The following is a 24,358-nucleotide window of genomic DNA, read 5'->3' on the forward strand; positions in this document are numbered from 1 at the left end:
TCTGGTATCTGTCATCCCCATCTTCCTTCATCATCTCCTGGCTTCACTCCAGCCTCCAGAGTCTGTGATGTTCCCTGATCCCCTGCAGCACACTCTGTCCCCAGGGCCTTTACAACTGCTGTTCCCACTGTGGGAAATCTCTCCCCAGGAGTCCCGAGGACTCATCCCTCACTTCTGTCACATTCGCAGAGAAGGCTTCCCAGATTACCTTATCCACCTCCACCACTGCAACCCTGCTCATGCTAGTGCGCCTTACACCCACACCTGCTTTGCCTTTCCTTTCCTTTCCCCTTTCCTTTCCTTTCCTTTCTTCTTGAGACAGTCTTGCTGTGTTCCCCAGGCTGGAGTGCAGTTGTGCAATCTCGGCTCACTGCAACCTCCGCCTCTCAAGTTCAAGCAATACTCCCGCCTGAGTAGCTAGGATTAAAGGCAGGTGCCACCATTTTTGTACTTTTAGTAAAAATGGGGTTTCACCATGTTGGTCAGGCTGATCTCGAACCCCTAATCTCAAGCGATCCACTCACCTTGGCCTCCCAAGGTGCTGAGATTACAGGTGTGAGCCACCGCACCTGGCTGCACCTACTTTAGTATTTATTCTTCATAGCGCTTTCCACCTAATGTGCTGTCTGTGTTACTGGTTTGTTTGTGGATTGCCTGTCTTTCTCCCTCTCATTAGAGTGATGGATCCATTCAGATAGCAGAAACTTTGTTTCGTTCACTGCTGTTTCCCCAAAGACTAGAACCCTGACAGGGATATGATAACCAGGCAGTAGTTCTTAATGGAATAAATTAATGTAAGAATGAATGAATGTGTCATCTGAGTCTAGATTACAGAGAGAAAAAAAAAAGAATGAATGAATGGCCGGGTGCAGTGGCTCATGCCTGCAGTCCCAGCACTTGGGGAGGCTGAGGCGGGCAGATTGCTTGAAGTCAGGAGTTCAAGACCAGCCTGACCATCTCTACTAAAAATACAAAAATTGGCCAGGCATGGTAGCACACCTGTAATCCCAGCTACGCAGGAGGCTGAGGCAGGAGAATTGATTGAACCCAGGAGGTGGAGGTTGGAGTGAGTTGAGATCATGCCACTGCACTCCAGCATGGATGGAAGAGCGAGACTGTCTCAAAAATAAATAAAAATAATTTTAAAAAGGAATGCATGAAAGACAAGAAGTCCTAGATAGAAGGAATAAGTGATAGTAATCAATACTACACAAGGGAAATCATAGTGAATGAGAATTTATTTGTAAATTTCAAGATAGCTGGAAGACAAGGATTGTGGTGCACTCAATACAGAAGATAAATATTTGAGGTGATGACTATCTCAGTTACCCTGATATAATCATTACATACTCTACATCAGGGGTCCCCACACCCTCTGGCCACGAATCAGTACCAGTCTGAGGCCGGTTAGGAACTGGACAGGCAGCACAGCAGATGAGTAGGGGGCATGTGTGTGAGGTTTCATCTGTGTTTACAGCCACTCCTTATTGTTTGCATCACCACTTAAGCTCCACCTCTAGATCAGTGGCAGTGTTAGATTCTCATAAGAGCACAAACCCTAGTGTAAAGAGAACATGTGAGGAATCTCGGCTGCGTGCTTCTTCTTCTTCTTTTTTTTTTTTTTTTTTGAGATGCAGTCTCACTCTTTGCCAGGCTAGAGTACAGTGGCACATGCTTGGCTCACTGCAACCTCTGCCTTTTGGGTTCAAGCCATTCTCCTGCGTCAGTCTCCTGAGTAGCTGGGATTACAGATACATACCACCATGCAAGGCTAATTTTTATATTTTTTTAGTAGAGACAGGGTTTCACCATGTTGGCCAGGCTGGTATCAAACTACTGACCTTGTGATCCACCCACTTTGACCTCCCAAAGTGCTGGGATTACAGGCATGAGCCACCATGCCCTGCAGCTGCATGCTTCTTCTTCTTCTTTTTTTTTTTTTTTTTTTTTTTTTTTTTTTTTGAGACGGAGTTTCGCTCTTGTTACCCAGGCTGGAATGCAATGGCGCGATCTCGGCTCACCGCCACCTCTGCCTCCTGGGTTCAGGCAATTTTCCTCCCTCAGCCTCCTGAGTAGCTGGGATTACAGGCAAGTGCCACCATGCCCAGCTAATTTTTTGTATTTTTAGTAGAGACGGGGTTTCACCATGTTGACCAGGATGGTCTTGATCTCTCGACCTCGTGATCCACCCGCCTCGGCCTCCCAAAGTGCTGGGATTACAGGCTTGAGCCACCGCGCCCGGCCTGCATGCTTCTTATAAAAATCTAATGCCTGATAATCTATCACAGTCTCCCAGTCTCCCATTGCCCCCAGAGGGACCATCTAGTTTCAGCAAAACTAGCTGAGGCTCTCAATGATTTTACATTATGGTGAGTTGTGTAAGTATTTTGTCATATTTTACAATGTAATAGTAATAGGAGCAGGCCAGGCACAATGACTTATGCCTATCATCCCAGCACTTTGAGGGGGTGAGGCAGGAGATAATCTGAGGTCAGGGGTTTGAGACCAGCCTGGACAACATGGCAAAATGCCATCTCTACTAAAAATACAAAAAATCAGCCAGATGTAGTGGCAGGCACCTGTAATCCCAGCTACTTTGGAGGCTGAGGCAGGAGAATTGCTTGAACTCAGCAGGCAGAGGTTGCAGTGAGCCCAGATCATGCCATTCCACTCTAGCCTGGGTGAGGAGAGCAAAAATCCATCTCAATTAATAATAATAATAATAGAAGTAAAGTGCACAATAAATGTAATGTGCTTGAGTCATCCTGAGAGCACCCCCTGCCCCCAGGCCCATGGAAAAGTTGTCTTCTACAAAACCGATCCCTGGTGCCAAAAAGGTTGGGGACCACTGCTCTACAGGTCTCAAAATATCACCTGTGCCCCTCAAATAGGTACAACTATTACATATCAATAAAAACTAAAAGAAATCAATTAAAATTTAAAATAAAAATGAGTAGGACTAAAAAGTTACCACTGGATCATCGAATAGGGAAATGAATGGTGTCCTCATTAAAGGTAGTCTCAGTGGAGAAAGGGAACAGAAGTTGGACTCAAATGGATACAGAGAGTGAGTAGGAGACAGAGTAGCTTGGGAAGCACAGGTAACCCCTCCAGGAAGTGTGCTGGGAAGGGGAGAAGCGAGGCCGGTAAGGATGCAGGGAATGCTGGCTTGGGAGTGAGTGCCTTTGAAGCTGAGCATGTCCCCAGGGGACAGACATGGGGAGCTACACCTCACCCTGATGGGCAGTTGCACCCCAACCTGCTTCTGCGTGGGCTCCCCAGTTTCACCCTGTAGATGTCCCTTCTGTGGCCACAGGACATGAATCTCTCAGGAGCCCGAAGCAGCAGCTGAGCCTCGCCCAGGCTGTGTACAGAAAGGCAACTGTGTACCTGCTGGATGACCCCCTGGTGGGCTTGGATGCCCACCTCACTTAGCACATCTTTAGCCAGGTCATCAGGCCTGGTGGGCTACTCCAGGGAACAGTAAGTTTGGGAACATGTGTCAGAGGGCACAGGGCAAAGGCAGAGGAAGCCCTCAGCATTCTGTCCTAACCCAAGTTTCTCTCACCACCACCTTCCACTTGAGTCCAATTTTCCTCTTTATTGGTCAGCTTTTGCTGTGGTGATGCTGCATAACAAACAACCCCTCAGATTCCATCAGCTTACAACAACAGCTGTTTCTTGCTTATGCATCTGTGGTTTAACTACTACAGCTCTGCCTTGGATGATTGTCCTGGGTCAGATGGACTCCTTGTTTTCTTGAGGTAGGCTGAAGGAGTCCCCTCTGTTTCTCTATTTGGAAATTCTATTTCCAAGAAAAATAGCAGGAGCACAAGAAGGGGAGCTCTCCCCACTCGGAGTCCAGGGACAATACTCCCACCCCTACCCCCTGCTCCAGAGGTTGGCCAAGCACATGTTTATGACTTTTCTTTTCTTACTTTCTTTCCCCTTCCCTTCATTCCCCTTTCCCTTCCTCTCTCTCCCTCTTTCTCTCTCTTCCTCTCTCCTCTATCCCTCCCTTCCTTCCTTTCTTTTTGATGGAGTCTTGCTCCATCACCTAGGGTGGAATGTGGTGGTGCAATTTCAGCTCACTGCAACCTCCGCCTCCTAGTTTCAAGTGATTCTCATGCCTCTGTTTCCCAAGTAGCTGTGACTACAGGTGTGTGCCACCATACCAAGCTCATTTTAGTATTTTTACTAGATACAGGGCTTAGCCACAGTGACCTGGCTGGTCTTGAACTCTTGGCCTCAAGTGATCCACCTGCCTTGGCCTCTCAAAGTGCTGGGATTACAGGCATGAGCCATGGAACATGGCCACATGTGTGTTAACTACTAACCCTTCCCTGCCCAGACACAGACTCTTGTGACCCATGCACTCCACATCCTGTCCCAGGCTGATTGGATTGTTGTGCTGGTGGGTGGGGCCATTGTAGAGATGGGTTCCAACTAGGAGTACCTTCACAAGAAGGGGGCCCTCATAAGTCTTCTGGATCAAGCCAGACAACTAGGAGATAGAGGAGAAGGAGGTACTAGGTGTGCTCTGCTGATTCTCTGTGACTGGCTCTTGCCAACCTTCAGGAAAAAGACTCAAAGGGTCCTACTGGCAAGAGTGGATTGCTCTGGTCACACCCTCCCTGCAAACTGATGCCCAGAAGCAGATGGCTCTCCAAAAGGTCACCTCTCTCCAAGAAGAGCCAATAACACCATCTATGAGCCAGGGGCTGTGCTAAGTACTTCTGTAAAAAATACACTATTTGCATTTGATTCTCACCATACCCTCAGAGGCGTGTGAAATTACTGCTATCATTTTATGAGCAAAGAGAGTTAAATCAGTTGCCCAAGGTCACCAGATTAGAACTTGAGTGTATCCGACTCCAGAGTCTATGCTTGCAGTTGCTATGGAGACAGCACAAGAAGGTTTTGGTGCCTAGAAAGTTACAACATGCCAGCTAGAGTTTCTAATAATCCAAAGAACACAAAGTGCGCTGGATACATGACAAGGTTGTAGAAGTAAAGTTGCCAAGCCAAGCTCACCCACAATGACTGAAAAGTAGCGACTCATAGCACATCACATATATTAGCTTACTGAATCAACTTAATGCCCTCGTGAGGCTGGTACTTGAATCATTTCCATTTCACAGATGAGGAAACTGAGGCCCAAAAGTTAAGAAACTAGTACCAGGTTACATAGCTTATAAGTGGCAGCACTGGGATTTGCACCCAAGCAACTTGATTCCAGAGAATGTGTTTTTTAATCAATAGGCTTTTTACTACCCATGCATGACAAAGCAGACTCACACCCAGGTCTCTCTCAATCTCAGATGTTGTCTCTTCTGAGAACATCTGCTTAGCATTGGCCCACCCTGTCTAAAAACACTAAGTGTTGATTCACTGTGTCCCAGTCCTGAAACTTGAAGCTAGAATTTGCCTGTTTGTATTGGTCAGCTTTTGCTACAATGATGCTGTGTAACAAATAGCCCCCCAACTCTCAACAGCTTACACTAGCAGTTATTTCTTGCTTACAGGCCTGTAGTTAAACTTCTATAACTCTGCCTTCAGTTATTGGCCATATCCAGGGGATAGTGGTGGGCAGGTGCCCTTCCTGGCAGAGATGGTACCTGAGGGTTGGTGGGAGTTAGCCAGAAAAGAGCATTCCAGACACAAGGAACTGCTTGAGCAATGCTGTCAGGAGAAACAGAGATAATGTTATACAGTGTTCACTACTGTTTTTCCAACCTCAAGTTCACAGCAGGTGCTCCATTATATTCACTGATTGAAAAAATGAATGAGTGAGTGAATAGCCTGAATGATGTTCTTGGAAGAACTCAGAGTGGGGTGTTGAGGTTGCTGGAGAGGTGGCAGGAGGCAGGACAGGGAAAATGGATGGTCAGAGCAGTTAAGGCCACATGGTCAGTGGGTGTCAAAGTGAGTATCTGGACCATGTTGTGTGACAGGACTCTCTTGACCTTTTATCAGATTGTGAAAACAATCTGATAAAAAGAGATGACAAGATAAAACTTAAAGTGATATACAGAAAGAAATCAGCATGAGGCAATTTAGTTGGGAAGGCCTAAGCCTTAGCTTTTTGGATATGGACTGATTCAAAAGAAATATGCAACTACCCTTTGACCCCAAATTCCTCAAACATATTGTTGAGAGTAATTGATTTTCACTCATTTCTCTTTAATATGGCTCCTAGTCCTTGTACTTTACTGTAAATGTCTTTCCTGAGCTTATCAGTGACTTCTTTCTTGCCAAATTTAAGAGATCTTTTTTTTCAGTCTTCCTATTGCCCAATCATTTAATTATATTTTGGAAGGGTTATCTTACATTTCTCTCATTTTACTTTTGGTGTTATAAATATTCCAAAGGTAATATGTGTTATTTGCAGTGAAATAGAACATACAGATTTGTTGATTTGTGATAATCCAGGCTAAGGTGTTAGTAGAAATTTTCCTGGCTTTTAAATACATTTTTATATGTTGTATATGTATTCTAAATAAAGTCAATTGAGAACAGAGACAGGAATCATTATTACATTAATACTCAGATGTCAGTGGCTTTTGCTCCACGTGCTTGCAGATGACATTAGCTACTTCTACAATGTTTCTCAAGTTTTTCTGGGGATCCCTCTTATAAATAAGTCTTATCTCAAAGGTACTGTTACTGCTCTGTCAAATATCTACCTCCACCAGACATCATAGACACTGCTCAGCAACCAGCACTAGCTCTCTAGAGCCCCTTAATTGTAAAGGCAAGGTTGATCTCTCAAAGCAAAAAGGTGGGGAAAAGATATACCAACAAAATTAAAAGAATGTCATGTTAGTTATATTTACGTCAGGTAACACTGACAACCAAAAAGCATTACTAAAGATAAAGAGATTATTACATAATAATTAAAAAGTTCATTTCACCAGCATTTAAACCTTGTTGCCTTCTATCACATTTTCGTTCTTAGATGTACATTTTTTTCACATTTTAATATATCTGAAGTCAGAAAGCATCTTATAGTCAGGTAAGCAGCAAAAGTAATATGATCATCATTGCTTGAACATTTACATCAAAACTTGTAGAATGGGTGTTAGAGGCATGGAAGAAAATTCTGGAGAAAATAGTGATGCACTTTTAATAAAGGCTGAACAACAGTTGATGATACAGGAAACTACTGTATGAAGAAGGGTGGACATGGATGACTCAGTCAAAAAATGACTCAAGTAAGTCTAACTGAATTCAGGGAAGGTTGAGGAATAATTTAGCCAATTCACTTTTCCCTAGTTTGATTGAGGAATAATTTCCATGCAATAAAATTTACCTATTTTAACTGTAACATTTAGTAAGCTTTGGAGTTTACACACAGTCATGTATCCATGACCATAATCAAGATATAGATCATTGCCAGAAGTTCCTCATGGCCCTTTGCAGTGAGTGCCTTCCTCCAATTCCCAGTTCTAGGCAGCCATCTATTTAGTTTCAGTCACTATGGTTTTACCTTTTCCAGAATTTAGTATTAGTGAAATAATACAGTATATGGTCTTTTGTGTTTGTCACAATCTTCCATTTGTTTGGGTAATTACCTGGATTGCTGTGTTGTACTGTAAGTATATGTCTATGAGAAAGTGTCAACTTACTTTCTATATGGTGTGATATATGGATCAAGATTAGCTTTTTAAAAATATGGATTTACAATTATCCCAGCGGTATTTGTAAAAAAAAAAAACTATTCTTTCTACGTTTCATTATATTAAAATTTTGGGGTCTACATCTGGACTGTCTCTGATTTATCTGCATTTTTTTTTTTAATCAGCAGTACACTGTCTTAAATACAGTACTATTGAAATTGGATATTGTGAATTCTTCAACATTGCTATTATTATTCTTTCTCGAAATTATTTTGGCTAGTTTTAATCTATTGTCTTTCCACCTAATTTTGGAATCAGCTGATACATTTCTACAAAAATTTTGCTCAGATATTGATTGGAGAGAACCGACATCTTAAGAATATTGAGTTCACCAATCCATGAAAACAGTATATCTTTCTGTTTATTTAATTATCTGTGATATTTTCTGATAATGTTTTGCAGTTTTCAGCATACAGATTTTGTACATGTTTTGATTGATTTATACTTAAGCATTTCATATTTTGGTGCTATAGTAAATAGTGCTTCATGTTAAAATTTGATTTCCAATTGCTCATACTAATTGTGAACGTACTAATTATGAACAATTGGAAATCAGATTTTATAGTATATAAAGCTACAATTAATTTTATAGAACAGAATTTTATAGTATAGTATATAGAACTATAATTAATTTTTGTATATTGACCTTGCATCCTAAAACTTTGCTAAACTCAACAAATAGTTTCATTAATTTTTTGCAGAGTCTTTGGTATTTTCCAAGTACAAATCATGTCATCTATGAAGAGAATGTTTTATTTCTTCATTTCCAAGATTATTTATTCAATGATTGACCTCATTATACAAGGTGGAACCTTCAGTTCTTCAGTATAATTATAAATTCTGGTGACAGTGGAAATGCCTGTCTTGTTTCTGACATTAAGAGAAAAGCATTTGATTTTTTTGTCATTAAATATGATGTTTGATATAGGGTTTCTTGAGATGCCCTTTATTAGGTTGAAGAAGTTCTCTTCTGTTCTAAGGTGGATGAGAATCCAATGTTTTAGTCTTCCTTTTTGATAAACCCCACAAACTAGACATTATTATTAGTAGGACTTTTAGAGAATTTTTTTTTCCTTTTTTTAATTGCATTTTAGGTTTTGGGGTACATGAGAAGAACATGCAAGATTGTTGCATAGGTACACACATGGCAGTGTGATTTGCTGCCTTCCTCCCCATCACCTATATCTGGCATTTCTCCCCATGCTGTCCCTCCCAACTCCCCAATCCCCACTGTCCCTCCTCTATTTACCCTGACAGACCCCAGTATGTGATGCTTCCCTCCCTGTGTCCATGTGCTCTCATTGTTCAACACCTGTCTATGAATGAGAACAGGTGGTGTTTGATTTTTTGTTCTTGTGTCAGCTTGCTGAGAATTATGTTTTCCAGGTTCATCCATGTCCCTGCAAAGGACACGAACTCATCATTTTTAATGGCTGCATAGTATTCCATGGTGTATATGTGCCACATTTTCTTTGTTCAGTCTATCATCGATGGGTGTTTGGGTTGGTTCCAAGTCTTTGCTATTGTAAACAGTGCTGAAATGAACATCGGTGTGCATGTGTTCTTATAGTAGAACGATTTATAATCCTTTGGATATATACGTGGTAACGGGATTGCTGAATCAAATGAAATTTCTATTTCTAGGTCCTTGAGGAATCACCACACTGTCTTCCACAATGGTTGAACTAATTGACACTCCCACCAACAGTGTAAAAGTGTTCCTATTTCTCCACATCCTCTCCAGCATCTGTAGTCTCCAGATTTTTTTTTTTTTTTTTTTTTTTTTGAGACGGAGTTTTGCTCTTGTTACCCAGGCTGGAGTGCAATGGCACGATCTTGGCTCACCGCAACCTCCGCCTCCTGGGTTCAGGCAATTCTCCTGCCTCAGCCTCCTGAGTAGCTGGGATTACAGGCACACGCCACCATGCCCAGCTAATTTTTTGTATTTTTAGTAGAGACGGGGTTTCACCATGTTGACCAGGATGGTCTCGATCTCTCGACCTCGTGATCCACCCGCCTCGGCCTCCCAAAGTGCTGGGATTACAGGCTTGAGCCACCGCGCCCGGCCTAGTCTCCAGATTTTTTAAAAATTTTATTGCATTTTAGGTTTTGGAGTACATGTGAAGAACATGCAATATTGTTGCATAGGTACACACGTGGGAGTGTGATTTGCTGCCTTCCTCCCTATTACCTATATCTGGCATTTCTCCCCATGCTATCTCTCCCTAATTCCCCACCCTATGCTGTCCCTCCCCTTTTCCCCCCAACAGGCCCCAGTGTGTAATGCTGCCCTCCCTGTGTCCATGTGTTCTCATTGTTCAACACCTGCCTATGAGTGAGAACTTGCGGTGTTTGACTTTCTGCTCTTGTGTCAGTTTGCTGAGAATGATGGTTTCCAGGTTCATCCATGTCCCTACAAAGGACACGAACTCATCGTTTTTGATGGCTGCATAATATTCCATGGTGTATATGTGCCACATTTTCCCTGTCCAGTCTATCATCGATGGGCATTTGGGTTGGTTCCAGGTCTTTGCTATTGTAAACAGTGCTGCAATGAACATTCGTGTGCATGTGTCCTTATAGTAGAATGATTTATAATCCTTTGGATATATATCCAGTAATGGGATTGCTGGGTCAAATGGAATTTCTATGTCTAGGTCCTTGAGGAATCGCCACACTGTCTTCCACAGTGGTTGAACTAGTTTACACTCCCACCAACAGTGTAAAAGTGTTCCTATTTCTCAACATCCTCTCCAGCATCTGTTGTCTCCAGATTTTTTAATGATCGCCATTCTAACTGGCATGAGATGGTATCTCAATGTAGTTTTGATTTGCATTTCTCTAATGACCAGTGATGATGAGCATTTTTTCATCTGTTTGTTGGCCTCCTGTACATCTTCTTTTGAAAAGAGTCTGTTCATATCATTTACCCACTTTTGAATGGGCTTGTTTTTTTCTTGTGAATCTGTTTTAGTTCTTTGTAGATTCTGGATATTAGCCCTTTGTCAGATGGGTAGATTGCAAAAATTTTTTCCCATTCTGTTGGTTGATGATTCACTCTAATGACTGTTTCTTTTGCCATACAGAAGCTGTGGAGTTTGATTAGGTACCATTTATCTGTTTTAGTTTCTGTTGCCAATACTTTTGGTGTTTTGGTCATGAAGTCCTTGCCTACGCCTATGTCCTGGATGGTTTTGCCTAGGTTTTCTTCTACAGTTTTTATGGTATTAGGTCTTCTGTTTAAGTCTTTTATCCATCTGGAGTTATTATTAGTGTAAGGTGTCAGGAAGGGGTCCAGTTTCTGCTTTCTGCACATGGCTAGCCAGTTTTCCCAATACCATTTATTAAACAGGGAATCTTTTCCCCATTGCTTGCTTTTGTCAGGTTTGTCAAAGATCGGATGGTTGTAGATATGTTGTGTTGCCTCCGAGGCCTCTGTTCTGTTCCATTGTTCTATATCTCTGTTTTGGTACCAGTACCATGCTGTTTTGATTACTATAGCCTTGTAGTATAGTTTGAAGTCCGGTACTGTGATGCCTACTGCTTTGTTCTTTGTGCTTAGAATTGACTTGGCTATGCGGGCTCTCTTTTGGTTCCATGTGAAGTTTAAGGTGGTTTTTTCCAGTTCTGTGAAGAAGGTCACTGGTAGCTTGATGGGGATAGCATTGAATCTGTAAATTACTTTGGGCAGTATGGCCATTTTCACGATGTTGATTCTTCCTAACCATGAACATGGAATGTTCCTCTATCTGTTTGTGTCCGCTCTTATTTCACTGAGCAGTGGCTTGTAGTTCTCCTTGAAGAGGTCCTTTATGTTCCTCGTTAGTTATATTCCTAGGTATTTTATTCTCTTTGTAGCAATTGTGAATGGCAGTTCGTTCTTGATTTGGCTCTCTTTCAGTCTGTTATTGGTGTATAGGAATGCTTGTGATTTATGCACATTGATTTTGTTTCCTGAGATTTTGCTGAAGTTGCTTATCAGTTTCAGGAGATTTTGGGCTGAGACGATGGGGTCCTCTAGATATACAATCATGTCATCTGCAAATAGAGACAATTTGACTTCCTCCTTTCCTAGTTGAATACCCTTTATTTCTTTTTCTTGACTGATTGCTCTGGCTAGAACTTCCAATACTATATTGAATAGGAGTGGTGAGAGAGGCCATCCTTGTCTGGTGCCAAATTTCAAAGGGAATGCTTCCAGTTTTTGCCCATTCAGTATGATATTGGCTGTTGGTTTGTCGTCAATAGCTTTTACTATTTTGAGATACATTCCATCAATACCTAGTTTATTCAGGGTTTTTAGCATAAAGGCCTGTTGAATTTTGTTAAAGGCCTTTTCTGCATCAATTGAGATAATCATGTGGTTTTTGTCTTGGTTCTGTTTATGTGGTAAATTATGTGTATAGACTTGCATATATTGAATCAGCCTTGCATCCCCAGGATGAATCCTACTTGATCGTGGTGGATAAGCTTTTTTTTTTTTTTTTGAGACAGAGTTTTCGCCCTTGTTACCCAGGCTGGAATGCAATGGCACGATCTCGACTCACCACAACCTCCACCTCCTGGGTTCAGGCAATTCTCCTGCCTCAGCCTCCTGAGTAGCTGGGATTACAGGCACGTGCCACCATGCCCAGCTAATTTTTTGTATTTTTAATAGAGATGCGGTTTCACCATGATGACCAGGATGGTCTCGATCTCTTGACCTCGTGATCCACCCGCCTCGGCCTCCCAAAGTGCTGGGATTACAGGCTTGAGCCACCGCGCCCAGCCGGATAAGCTTTTTGATGTGCTGTTGCAATTGGTTTGATAATATTTTATTGAAGATTTTTGCATCTATGTTCATCATGGATATTGGCCTGAAGTTTTCTTCTTTTTTCTTTTTCTTTTTTTTTTTTTTTTTGAGACGGAGTTTCACTCTTGTTACCCAGCCTGGAGTGCAATGGCGTGATCTCGGCTCACCGCAACCTCTGCCTCCCGGGTTCAGGCAATTCTCCTGCCTCAGCCTCCTGAGTAGCTGGGATTACAGGCATGTGCCACCATGCCCAGCTTATTTTTTGTATTTTTAGTAGAGACGGGGTTTCACTATGTTGATCAGGATGGTCTCGATCTCTTGACCTCGTGATCCACCCGCCTCAGCCTCCCAAAGTGCTGGAATTACATGAAGTTTTCTTTTCTTGCTGAGTCTCTGCTGGGTTTTGGTATCAGGATGATGTTGATCTCATAAAATGATTTGGGAAGGATTCCCTCTTTTTGCATAGCTTAGTATAGTTTCAGAAGGAATTAGATACCAGCTCCTCTTTGTATGTCTGATAGAATTCAGCTGTGAATCCATCTGGACCTGGACTTTTTTTGGGTTGTAGGCTCTTAATTGCTGCTTCAACTTCAGATCTTGTTATTGGTCTCTTCAGGGTTTTGACTTCTTCCTGCTTTCGGCTTGGGAGGATGCAAGTGTCCAGGAATTTATCCATTTCTTTCAGGTTTACTAGTTTTTGTGCATAGAGTTGTTTGTAATAATCTCTGATGATGGTTTGTATTTCTGTGGAATCTGTGATAATATCCCCTTTATCTTTTTTTATTGAATTTATTTGATTATTCTCTCTTCTTTTTTATTAATCTGGCTAGTGGTCTATTTTGCTGATGTTTTTGAGAAACCAACTCCTAAATTTGTTGATTTTATGAAGGGTATTTTGTGTCTCTATCTCCTTCGATTCTGCTCTGATCTTAGTTATTTCTTGTCTTCTGCTAGGTTTTGAGTTTTTTTTGAGCTTGCTCCTCTAGCTTTTTCAATTTTGACTATAGGGTGTCAATTTTAGATCTCTCCTTGCTTCTCATATGGGCACTTATTGCTATATATTTTCCTCTAGAGACTGCTTTAAATGTGTCCCAGAGATTCTGGTATGTTGTGTCTTTGTTCTCATTGGTTTCAAAGAACATTTTTATTTCTGCCTTCATTTCATTGTTTATCCAGTCAACATTCAAGAGCCAGTTGTTCAGTTTCCATGAAGCTGTGTGGTTCTGTTAGTTTCTACATTCTGGGTTCTAACCTGATTGCACTGTGATCTGAAAGACTGTTTGTTATGATTTCCGTTCTTTTGCATTTGCTGAGGGTGATTTACTTCCAATTATTTGGTCAATTTTAGAGTAGGTGCAATGTGTTGCTGAGAAAAATGTATATTTTTTGGATTTGGGGTGGAGCATTCTGTAAACGTCTATTAGGTTTGCTTGGTCCAGGTCTGAGTTCAAGTCCTGGATATCCTTATTAATTTTCTGTCTCATTGATCTGTCTAATATTGACAATGGGGTCTTAAAGTCTCCCACTATTATAGTGTGGAAGTCTAAGTCTCCTTGTAAGTCATTAACAACTTGCCTTATGTATCTGGGTGCTCCTGTGTTGGGTGCATATATATTTAGGATCATTAGCTCTTCTTGTTGCATTGATCCTTTTACCATTATGTAATGTCCTTCTTTGTCTCTTTTGATCTTTGTTGGTTTAAAGCCTATTTTATCAGATGAGAATTGCAACTCCTGCTTTTTTTTTTTTTTTTTGCTCTCCATTTGCTTGGTAAATATTCTGCTGTCCCTTTATTTTGAGACTTTGTGTATCCTTACATGTGAGATTGGTTTCCTGGATACAGCACACCAATTGGTTTTGGTTTTTTATCCAGTTTACCAGTCTGTGTCTTTTGATTGGAGCATTTAGCCCATTTACATTTAGGGTTAATATTGTTATGTGTGAATTTGATCCTGCCATTTTGATGCTAGCTGGCTGTTTTGCCTGTTAGTTGATGCAGATTCTTCATTGTGTTGATGCTCTTTAGTCTTTGGTATGTTTTTGGAGTGGCTGGTACTGGTGGTTCTTTTCTATGTTCAGTGCCTCCTTCAGGACCTCTTGTAAAGCAGGCCTGGTGGTGATGAAATCTCTGAGTACTTGCTTGTTCACAAAGGATTTTATTTTTTCTTCACTTATGAAGCTTAGTTTGGCTGGATATGAAATTCTGGGTTGAAAATTCTTTTCTTTAAGGATGTTGAATATTGGCCCCCACTCTCTTCTGGCTTGTATGGTTTCTGCTGAGAGATGTGCTGTGAGTCTGATGGGCTTCCCTTTGTGGGTAACCCGACCTTTCTCTCTGGCTGCCCTTAGCATTTTCCCCTTCATTTCAGCCCTTGTGAATCTGATGATTATGTGCCTTGGGGTTGCTCTTCTTGAGGAATATCTTTGTGGTGTTCTATGTATTTCCTGGATTTGGATATTGGCCTGCCTTGCTAGGTTGGGGAAGTTTTCCTGGATAATAGCCTAAAGAGTATTTTCCAGCTTGGATTCATTCTCTCCATCACATTCAGGTACACCTATCAAATGTAGATTAGGTCTTTTCACATAGTCCCATATTTTTTGGAGACTTTGTTCATTCCTTTCTACCCTTTTTTCTCTAATCTTGTCTTCTCATTTTATTTCTTTGAGTTGATCTTCAACCTCTGATATCCTTTCTTCTGCTTGGTCAATTCGGCTGTTGAAACTTGTGTATGCTTCGTGAAATTCTCTTGTTGTGTTTTTCAGCTCCATCTATTCACTTATATTCCTAAGTTGTTTATTCTTGTTAGCATTTCGTCAAATCTTTTTTCAAAGTTCTTAGTTTCTTTGCATTGAGTTAGAACATGTTCTTTTAGCTCACAGAACTTTCTAATTACCCACCTTCTGAAGCCTGATTCTGTCAATTCATCATATGTATTCTCCTCATCCAGCCTTGTTCCCTTGCTGGTGAGGAGTTGTGATCCTTTGTAGGAGGAGAGGCATTCTGGTTTTGGGTGTTTTCATCCTTTTTGCACTGGCTTCTTCCCATCTTTGTGGATATATCCACCTGTTGTCTTTGTAGCTGTTGACTTTCAGATTGGGTCTCTGAGTGGATATCCCATTTGTTGATAATGAAGTTATTTCTTTCTGTTTCTTAGTTTTCCTTCTAACAGTCTGCCTTCTCTGCTGTAGGACTGCTGAGGTCCACTCCAGGCTCTGCTTGCCTGGGGGTCACCTGCAGCAGCTGCAGAACAGTAAGGGTTGCTGCCAGTTTCTTTTTCTGCTATCTTTGTCCCAGAAGGATACTTGCCAGATGTCAGTCTTATCTCTCCTTTATGAGGTGACTCTTGGCATATACCGGGGTCAGGGAGCTGCTTGAGGAGACAGTCTTTCCTTTATAGGAACTCAAGTGCTGAGCTGTGAGCTCCACTGTTCATTCAGAGCTGCTAGGCAGGTACATTTAAGTCTGCTGCAGCAGAACTCATAAACCTCACCCTTTTTTTTTCTTCCCAGGTTCTTTGTCCCAAGGAGTTAGGGCTTTATTTATGAGTTTCTGTTGTGCTGCTGGCTTTTTTTCAGGGCTGCCCTACCCAGGGAGGAGGCAGCCTTGTCACTGTCTGCCTGCCGAGGCTTTGCTGAGCTGCTGTGGGCTCTGCCCAGCTGCCGTGTGAACTTCCCTGCAGTCCTGTTTCTATGGGTGTAGTTAGAACTTCCTTGGCATTGGTGGCCCACCTCTATAATGGCCGACTCTCTCTGTGATGGTGGACTGCCTCAGGAATGGCAAACTACCTCCGTAGTGGTGGACTGCCTCAGTAATGGCAGATGCCCCTCCCCCACAGAGCTGGACCTTCCCAGGTTCAGCTGTGCTTGCTGTGAAACTCTCAATCCAGAGTGTTTTGGGTTGCTTTTTTTGTGTGTGTGTGGAGGTGGGACCAGCTGAGCCTGATCACCTGGCTCCCTGCCTCAGAGTCCCTTAAAATATTTTTTTTTTTTTTTTTTTTTAGTTAACGGTCGACTGTCTCCCAGGTGTTCCAGTCACCTGTTGAAAAGGCGCCAGGATCTGTGTGATTTCCCGTGTGGTGACCCACTGCGCCAGCTGAAATAGTGGCACTGAGATTCATGGTGCTTTTTTGCCTGAGACTCTCCTGACCTGGCTCCCTGTTTCAGTACCCTTTTTAATCAGATGAATGGGCGACTTTGCCTTCCCAGAGCTCCAATCACCAGCTAACATGGCATCCGGACCTGTGTATTTTGTATGGAGAACCGCCATGCCAGGGCACCAGCAAAAGAGTTGCACTGGCAAAAACAGCCATGCAGGCCAAAACAACTGCGGGGGCCAAACCAGGCATGCTGGCCACCCATGGGGCTCCTCCGCTTGGGAATCTCCTGGTCTGTGGGCAATAAAAATACATCTGGAAATGCAGCATCCACTCACCCTCCATGCTTTTGCTGAGAGCTGCAATCCTGAGCTGCTCCTAATTGGCCATCTTGGATGCCCTCTCTAGATAACAGTCGAGAAGAGATTTGATTGTTTACCCTTGGGTAGATGAAGCGTTACTGAAACATACTGTCATTCACTCCAAGTTTCAAAACCTCTTTGTAGTGCTTCAGTTTCTTGTCATGAAGGAGGTTCAATAAATTTTTATTAAGAATTAGGTTTGGCCGGGCACAGTGGCTCATGCCTGTAATCCCAGCACTTTGGGAGGCCGAGGCGGGTGGATCACGAGGTCAAGAGATCGAGACCATCCTGGTCAGCATGGTGAAACCCCGTCTCTACTAAAATACAAAAAAATTAGCTGGGCATGGTGGCACGTGCCTGTGGTCCCAGCTACTCAGGAGGCTGATGCAGGAGAATTGCCTGAACTGAGGAGGCAGAGGTTGCAGTGAGCTGAGATCACGCCCTTGCACTCCAGCTTGGGTAACAAGAGTGAAACTCCGTCTCAAAAAAAAAAAAAAAAAAAAAAGGTTTGATATGAATAATGCACTAATATAAAGGTGAGATTTAGCTTTTCCCTGTGAACAAGATTTTCATGTATTATTTTAAGAATGAAAGATTTTTGTCTGACCTTTTGAATAAACTGGAGCAACAGGAAAGGGAAAAAAATATATTATTTGGAAAGTGAAGTCATCCCTCTATTAATGAGTAAAGGTTTTTGCCTTTTTACAATTTTTGAGTTATCACTTTGGTTAATGAGTGACTTAAGATAACCTGGGATTTGATATCTGACAAACTTGTAAAAATCAAATTATAAATTATTTATTTTTCTTACATCCATATCTTTTAGATATTATATCCCCTAAAGTACATAAACGACATTTGGCTTATTTGGTATAAAAACCATAGAGGAAGAACTGTCAGAAAGCATTGTCAGGTCAGATACAGTGACTCCCATCTGTAATCCCAGCACTTTGGGAGGCGAGGGAGGGTGGATCATCTGATGTCAGGAGTTAGAGATCAGCTTGGCCAATATGGTGAAACCTCATCTCTACTAAAAATACTAAAAGTTAGCCAGGTATTGTGGCAAGCACCTATAATCCCAGCTACTCAGGAAGCTGAGGCTGGAGAATCACTTGAACCCAGGAGGTGAAGGTTTCAGTGAGCAGAGATTGCAGCATTGCACTCCAGTCTGGGCAACAAGAACAAAACTCAGCCAGGCGTGGTGGCTTACGCTTGTAATCCCAGCACTTTGGGAGGCCAAGGTGGGTGGATCACGAGGTCAAGAGATCGAGACCATCCTGGTCAACATGGTGAAACCACATCTCTACTAAAAATACCAAAAATTAGCTGGGCATGGTGGCGTGTGCCTGTAATCCCAGCTACTCAGGAGGCTGAGGCAGGAGAATTGCCTGAACCCAGGAGGCGGAGATTGCAGTGAGCCAAGATCGCGCCATTGCACTCCAGCTTGGGTAACAAGAGCGAAACTCCATCTCAAAAAAAAAAAAAGAAAAAAAAAAGAACAAAACTCTATCTCAGGAAAAAAAAGAAAGCATTGCCAAATGTGAAATGGTGTTTCATTTTCCTTGGACTGTATTTGCATAAATATGTTATCCTAAGACTTCTTTGTCATCCACAGACATTTGTTGTCTTGTTTTAATCCTCTTTGAAAGGTGATTTATAATCTGCTATAGGACATTGACAGGTGCTCTTAAATGCAGATTTCTGATAACTTTGGAAATTTTGTCATTAGCATAAAGAAAAAACTTTCAGGACTCTCATGGAGACCTGAAATGTTCAAGAATATAAAGCAGAACAGGAGATAACTGCATGGAGTGAACTAATATAGACTGAATTAATCTTTTTGGCTTTGCTTAAAATATTACTGATCCTTTGTTTTGTTTTTCAGAGTTCAGGAAGCTTATTTTGAGCTATTTAAAGCTTTTAGCAATTGAGTAAAATATACTCCAATTGAGTAAACAAAATTAGGAGCATATTTGTTTCTCTCTATCTGTTTTCTCCAGAATTTAGAATCTATTTTTGAATATTCCTTTTTTTTTTTTTTGAGACAGAGTTTTGCTCTTGTTACCCAGGCTGGAGTGCAATGGCACGATCTCGGCTCACCGCAACCTCCGCCTCCTGGGTTCAAGCAATTCTCCAGCCTCAGCCTCCTCAGTAGCTGGGATTACAGGCACGTGCCACCATGCCCAGCTAATTTTTTTTGCATTTTTAGTAGAGACGGGGTTTCACCATGTTGACCAGGATAGTCTCGATCTGTTGACCTCGTGATCCACCCGTCTCGGCCTCCCAAAGTACTGGGATTACAGGCTTGAGCCACCGCGCCCGGCCGTGAATATTCTTAACTTATGGAAATATAATTTGCATAAGTGCAAAAGAATGTTTTCTTCTGCAACAGGTCACAATTGGAGAGATTAGTTATTTTGGCAAGGCTTTGACTGGAATGGCATGCTTTCCCTAAGGAATCAAACTTGATGTATGGAGTCAATAAAAACCCTTTGGGAAAACTGGCTTCATACCTTGTCTACACATTCCCTGTAAGTAACTTGTGGTAAGTAAATAATGTCACTTCCTGACGGGCTTATGAGACCCAAGTTATCCTGTGACCTCAAAAGAGAAATTTATGCAGCTCACGTAGTTATTTGAGGGGACAGACCCATAGCTGGGCTCAGATTTAAAAAGTCTTATCTGAGATTCACTTTATGAAACCAAGTTTTATGAAATCCGATTTTGAAAACCTATGTAAAAATAATTATTCTTGCTGGGCGCGGTGGCTCAAGCCTGTAATCCCAGCACTTTGGGAGGCCGAGGCGGGTGGATCACAAGGTCGAGAGATCGAGACCAACCTAGTCAACATGGTGAAACCCCGTCTCTACTAAAAATACAAAAAATTAACTGGGCATGGTGGCACGTGCCTATAATCCCAGCTACTCAGGAGGCTGAGGCAGGAGAATTACCTGAACCCAGGAGGCGGAGGTTGCGGTGAGCCGAGATCGTGCCATTGCACTCCAGCCTGGGTAACAAGAGCGAAACTCCGTCTCAAAAAAAAAAAAAAAAAAAAAAAATTATTCTTGCTATACTTTATACAAATATTCAGGCCAGGTATAATAGAGACATTTGGTCATTTCATGATTTTTCTTTAGTAAAAATGGGAGACTGGAGAGAGAAAAAAATTATACTTTAAGAACTAAGGGCCGGTAGCAGTGGCTCATGCCTGTAATCCCAGCACTTTGGGAGGCCGAGGCGGGTGGATCACAAGGTCGAGAGATCGAGACCAACCTAGTCAACATGGTGAAACCCCGTCTCTACTAAAAATACAAAAAATTAACTGGGCATGGTGGCACGTGCCTATAATCCCAGCTACTCAGGAGGCTGAGGCAGGAGAATTACCTGAACCCAGGAGGCGGAGGTTGCGGTGAGCCGAGATCGTGCCATTGCACTCCAGCCTGGGTAACAAGAGCGAAACTCCGTCTCAAAAAAAAAAAAAAAAAAAAATTATTCTTGCTATACTTTATACAAATATTCAGGCCAGGTATAATAGAGACATTTGGTCATTTCATGATTTTTCTTTAGTAAAAATGGGAGACTGGAGAGAGAAAAAAATTATACTTTAAGAACTAAGGGCCGGTAGCAGTGGCTCATGCCTGTAATCCCAGCACTTTGGGAGGCTGAGGCGGGCGGATCACAAGGTCAGGAGATTGAGACCCTTCTGGCCAATATGGGGAAACCCCGTCTCTCCTAAAAATACAAAAAAATAGCTGGATATAGTGGCATACACCTGTAGTCCCAGCTATACTGGCGGCTGATGCAGGAAAATCGCTTGAACCCAGGAGGTGGAGATTTCAGTGAGCCAAGATTGCACCACTGACTGTGTGGGACTCCATCTAAAAAAAAAAGAGTTCCAGGTTCAACCTCCAAGGGTTGGCCTCTCTCTGCAGGAAACCTGGAACCCCCATCTAACAGAGGAGGCCCCAGGCTGGAGTCAGGAAGCCTTCAGAGTCACCAGGTGAGTGGATCAGAGCTGGAAACATAGAGCAGGTGGAAGCCCTGGACTCTTCTAGTGAGGGCTGAGAAGCTGGGGTAGGAACACATTCCATGGGCAAATGCACACAAGGGGTCCCTGGGCCCCTTCCCCTGCCCAGTGACTGCCCAGTTCCTAAACTTCTGAGGCCTGAGACCCAGGGACATACTACCTGATCATCACCCCCACACCTTTCTGCCAAGATGAGACAATGCCCAGTGCAGGCAGGTGGCCTGGGATTGGGGCCTGGGGTGGGGTGCATGTTCCTAACTAGCAGGTACCCTTACATAAAGCTGCCTGAGCTTGGTTGCACCATCACTTGTTAGTCTGCCTATGTGTGGCCTAGATTCAAAGGTCCAGTTGTCCATTCTGGCTATACCATTCCCTGGATCCTCTGCCAGGCCCAATTGTGTATAAGGAGTTTGAATAACTTTGCTTTTAGATCCTGAATAAGAAGCTTTATTGTTACTAGATTTTATCTGTAAAAACATTTTCTGCATTTTCAATGAGATTTGACTTAGTAATTTTGGATAAAATCCAATTGGTTAATTTTAAAAATTGAAAAATTTTTGTTTTTTAGATAATGATTTTCTAAAGTGCCCACAAAACTTGGCAAATAGGTTTGCCATGTTACACTGTTAGTATAGGCTTGCTGAATTTGAATTTTTATAAGAGGCACTATTATTCTTATGGTATTAAATCCATGCACTTTTACAACTTGAGACCTCCCCATTCCAATCAAAGTTGCAATTCAGTCCAAATACAGAGTAAGAGTGTGAGTGCTATTATGAAGTAAAAACAGCCACTCCACTAAGTCCTGATTTTGAATAATAACTCCTAAGAGATTATTACTAAGAGAGTGTAAGACAGTGTTAAATAGGGAAAAATAATAATATTAAAGTCTTGTTATGATTAATTTTACTTACTTGAGCCTTATGAATTTTTTTCTTCAATTACTTGCAATTCCATTTTAGCTTTTTAAGTTAATTCTTGAGGACTATGCAGACTGGAATCTTCTCAAAGAATAGAAAACAAATTACTCATAGCATAAGTTGAAATGGCTAAACTAGGTCTTATCTAATTGATATTTCAAAGTAACTTCTGGAAATTATTTAAAGTTTTTAAATTATCTCTTCTGATAAACAGCTTTTGAAGTGACATAGTGGTGTTTTTTTTTTTTTTGTTTTGTTTTGTTTTGTTTTTTTACCAACATGCACAAATACAAATAAGGAGTTGTAGCTTGAATTTTATCTGGAGCTACTATTAACCTAGTACATTGAATGGATTTCTTTTTTTAAATGGTTATAGCATTGTATAAGTAACTCTTTATTTGGTGCAGTACAAAGAATATTATATAATGAATAATGTAACATTGAGGAAATTTTTTTTCTAGTGGGCTTAATAGTTGTGTCCACATAAGTTTGACAAACTGTGGAACTGTTTAACATCCCTTGGGGAAGCACTTTTCAATAATATTTTTAGGCAGGTTTTTGATTAGTATAAAAGGAAAAGTGAAGGCAAATTACTTACAGTTCTTTTCTGCCAAAGGAATTGTTAAAAAAAAAAAAAAAAGTCCTTCAAATCAATAATAGTTAGTAGTAGACAATTTTTTTGAATCATAGTGGGTAAAAGTAGTATAGCTGCATTAATTGCTCTAAGACCTGTTAAGATTTTTTATTTTTTAGATTTCCTTTTTATTACAAAAATAGGACAGTTTTAAGCTAAAAATGTGGGAACTATATGTTCTTTTTCTAATTGTTTAGCAACTACATTTAAAAAAATCTCCAGCTTTTGTAAGTGGCCATTGTTCTATCAAAATTGGTTTATTATCTAACCATTTTCAAGCTATTGGTTTTGGAGGTTTAACAATGGCTGTCATTAAAAATGATATTCTAACCATGTTGAGAACTTTGTCCCTTAACTTCTAGAGATTCTTTTAGACCCTGTAAATTTTTTTCTATTCCCATTTCAGGCACACAGCCCATGGCCTCCATTATTTGCTGATTTTGGGAGCTATAGGATTGTTCAGGTATTAAGACTTTGGTTCCCCACTGCTGTAATAAGTTTCTTCCCCACAAGTTAATGGGAATCTGAATTACAATAGACTGAATGGGTCCAGGCTGTCCTTCCGGCCCTTTACATGGTAAGATAAGACTGCGTTGATAAACTTCTGAGGCCTGCCCCACTCTGACTGTATTAGAGTGAGCATTTTATACAGGCCAAGAAAAGGGTCAGTGCTGAACAGAAATAAGTGAGACATTTGTGCTAGTATTAACTAAACCTTTAAAATTTTTTTCTATGAATAGTGACTTTACATGCTGGGTGTTTATTTGTAATTTGATATATCCAGTATGCAGCTTTGCCCTGCTTCTTTGTACTTCCAAATCCTCCAATTCTTTCATCTTTGCTTTGACCTAATTTGATGTAAGGTAAAAGTAAGATTTGTGCTATGCGTTTTTTAGGTTTAGCACTGCAAGTATTGGAAAATGACATACAATTTGCATTTCCCCTGTAAAATTACTATTAATAGCTTCTGTATGAAATTTTATCCCTTTAGTATTAAGGCTAGGTTTTCCTAAAAGCAAAACCACTGTTTCTGTAGGTAAGGGCTTACAAACTCCTGCTGGTATTTTTTCGTGGAGGCTCCCCAGGTAAAATATTTACTTTCTGAGTGATACACAAATTTGCTGCTGCGCTTTTATTGGTGGCAGGGGACAAACATTGTACAGAGATAAGAGAGTAACTTAAGCAGGATAGGCCCCAGTTGGAATCGGGTTCCCTTCCTTATTAAATTTTGAATGACATTGATTAGCCCAATTATTTTTCTTTATTTATTTTTTTACACTTAGGGCAAATGCCTGGTTTAGTACTTTTTGTTGTTATCCTCAGCTGAGGTCCTGTTCTTAGATTTTGTCTGCAGTCCTTTCGGTGTGTTCCTTTTTTCCAGAATGGAAACAAGCTCCAGGAAATGCAGCAGTCCCATTGTTTACCCTCAATCCTGCCATAGTTTGCACTAATAATGTAGCCTTATGTAAATTTCCTCCATTGCCATCATGAGCCTTAATATCGTCCATTAAATGAGTTATCCCTTTAAAAGGCTGCTTAGCAACATGACATTTCGTATTAGCATTATTGATGGCTTGTTTAAGTTTCTTTAGAAATTTAAATGGCATTTAAATGGAAAAGGCTTCAATGTTACCTAAAACTGTCCCTGCTCATTTTGAGGGTGCATTATAACTGGAAACTGCTATCCCTCTAAATTTTCGTCTTTACCAGCCTGCTGAATCCCAGCCTGAATAGACAATTACTGCTGTGGAAGGCCGGCATAGAGCCACTGGAGCAGCAAGCTTTGCTTTTTGAACAACGTTTAAGTTTTCCAACAGGGAAATATCAGGTAGGTTTGGCCATTTTACTTT

At 41.3% G+C, this 24,358-nt stretch overlaps 1 protein-coding gene across 2 annotated transcripts in view; it reads left to right on the forward strand.

Annotated features, from left to right (window-relative positions):
- LOC141581106 (tubulin beta-8 chain-like) overlaps positions 1-24,358 on the forward strand; it is a 537,263-nt gene that overhangs the window by 109,157 nt on the left and 403,748 nt on the right. The window contains exons 10-13 of one of the 2 annotated variants that reach the window (XM_074385517.1): positions 19,320-19,458; positions 20,860-20,927; positions 22,915-22,971; positions 24,219-24,336. The exons of the other annotated variant lie outside the window; for it this stretch is intronic. Coding sequence (XP_074241618.1) covers positions 19,396-19,458; positions 20,860-20,927; positions 22,915-22,971; positions 24,219-24,336 — 306 coding nt within the window. The 5' untranslated portion in view covers positions 19,320-19,395. The remainder of the gene's footprint in view (positions 1-19,319; positions 19,459-20,859; positions 20,928-22,914; positions 22,972-24,218; positions 24,337-24,358) is intronic. 2 annotated transcript variants of the gene reach the window in all.

Source organism: Saimiri boliviensis, chromosome 14 (genome assembly GCF_048565385.1).
Source record: "Saimiri boliviensis isolate mSaiBol1 chromosome 14, mSaiBol1.pri, whole genome shotgun sequence".
In the NCBI taxonomy this organism is placed as follows: Eukaryota; Metazoa; Chordata; class Mammalia; order Primates; family Cebidae; genus Saimiri; species Saimiri boliviensis.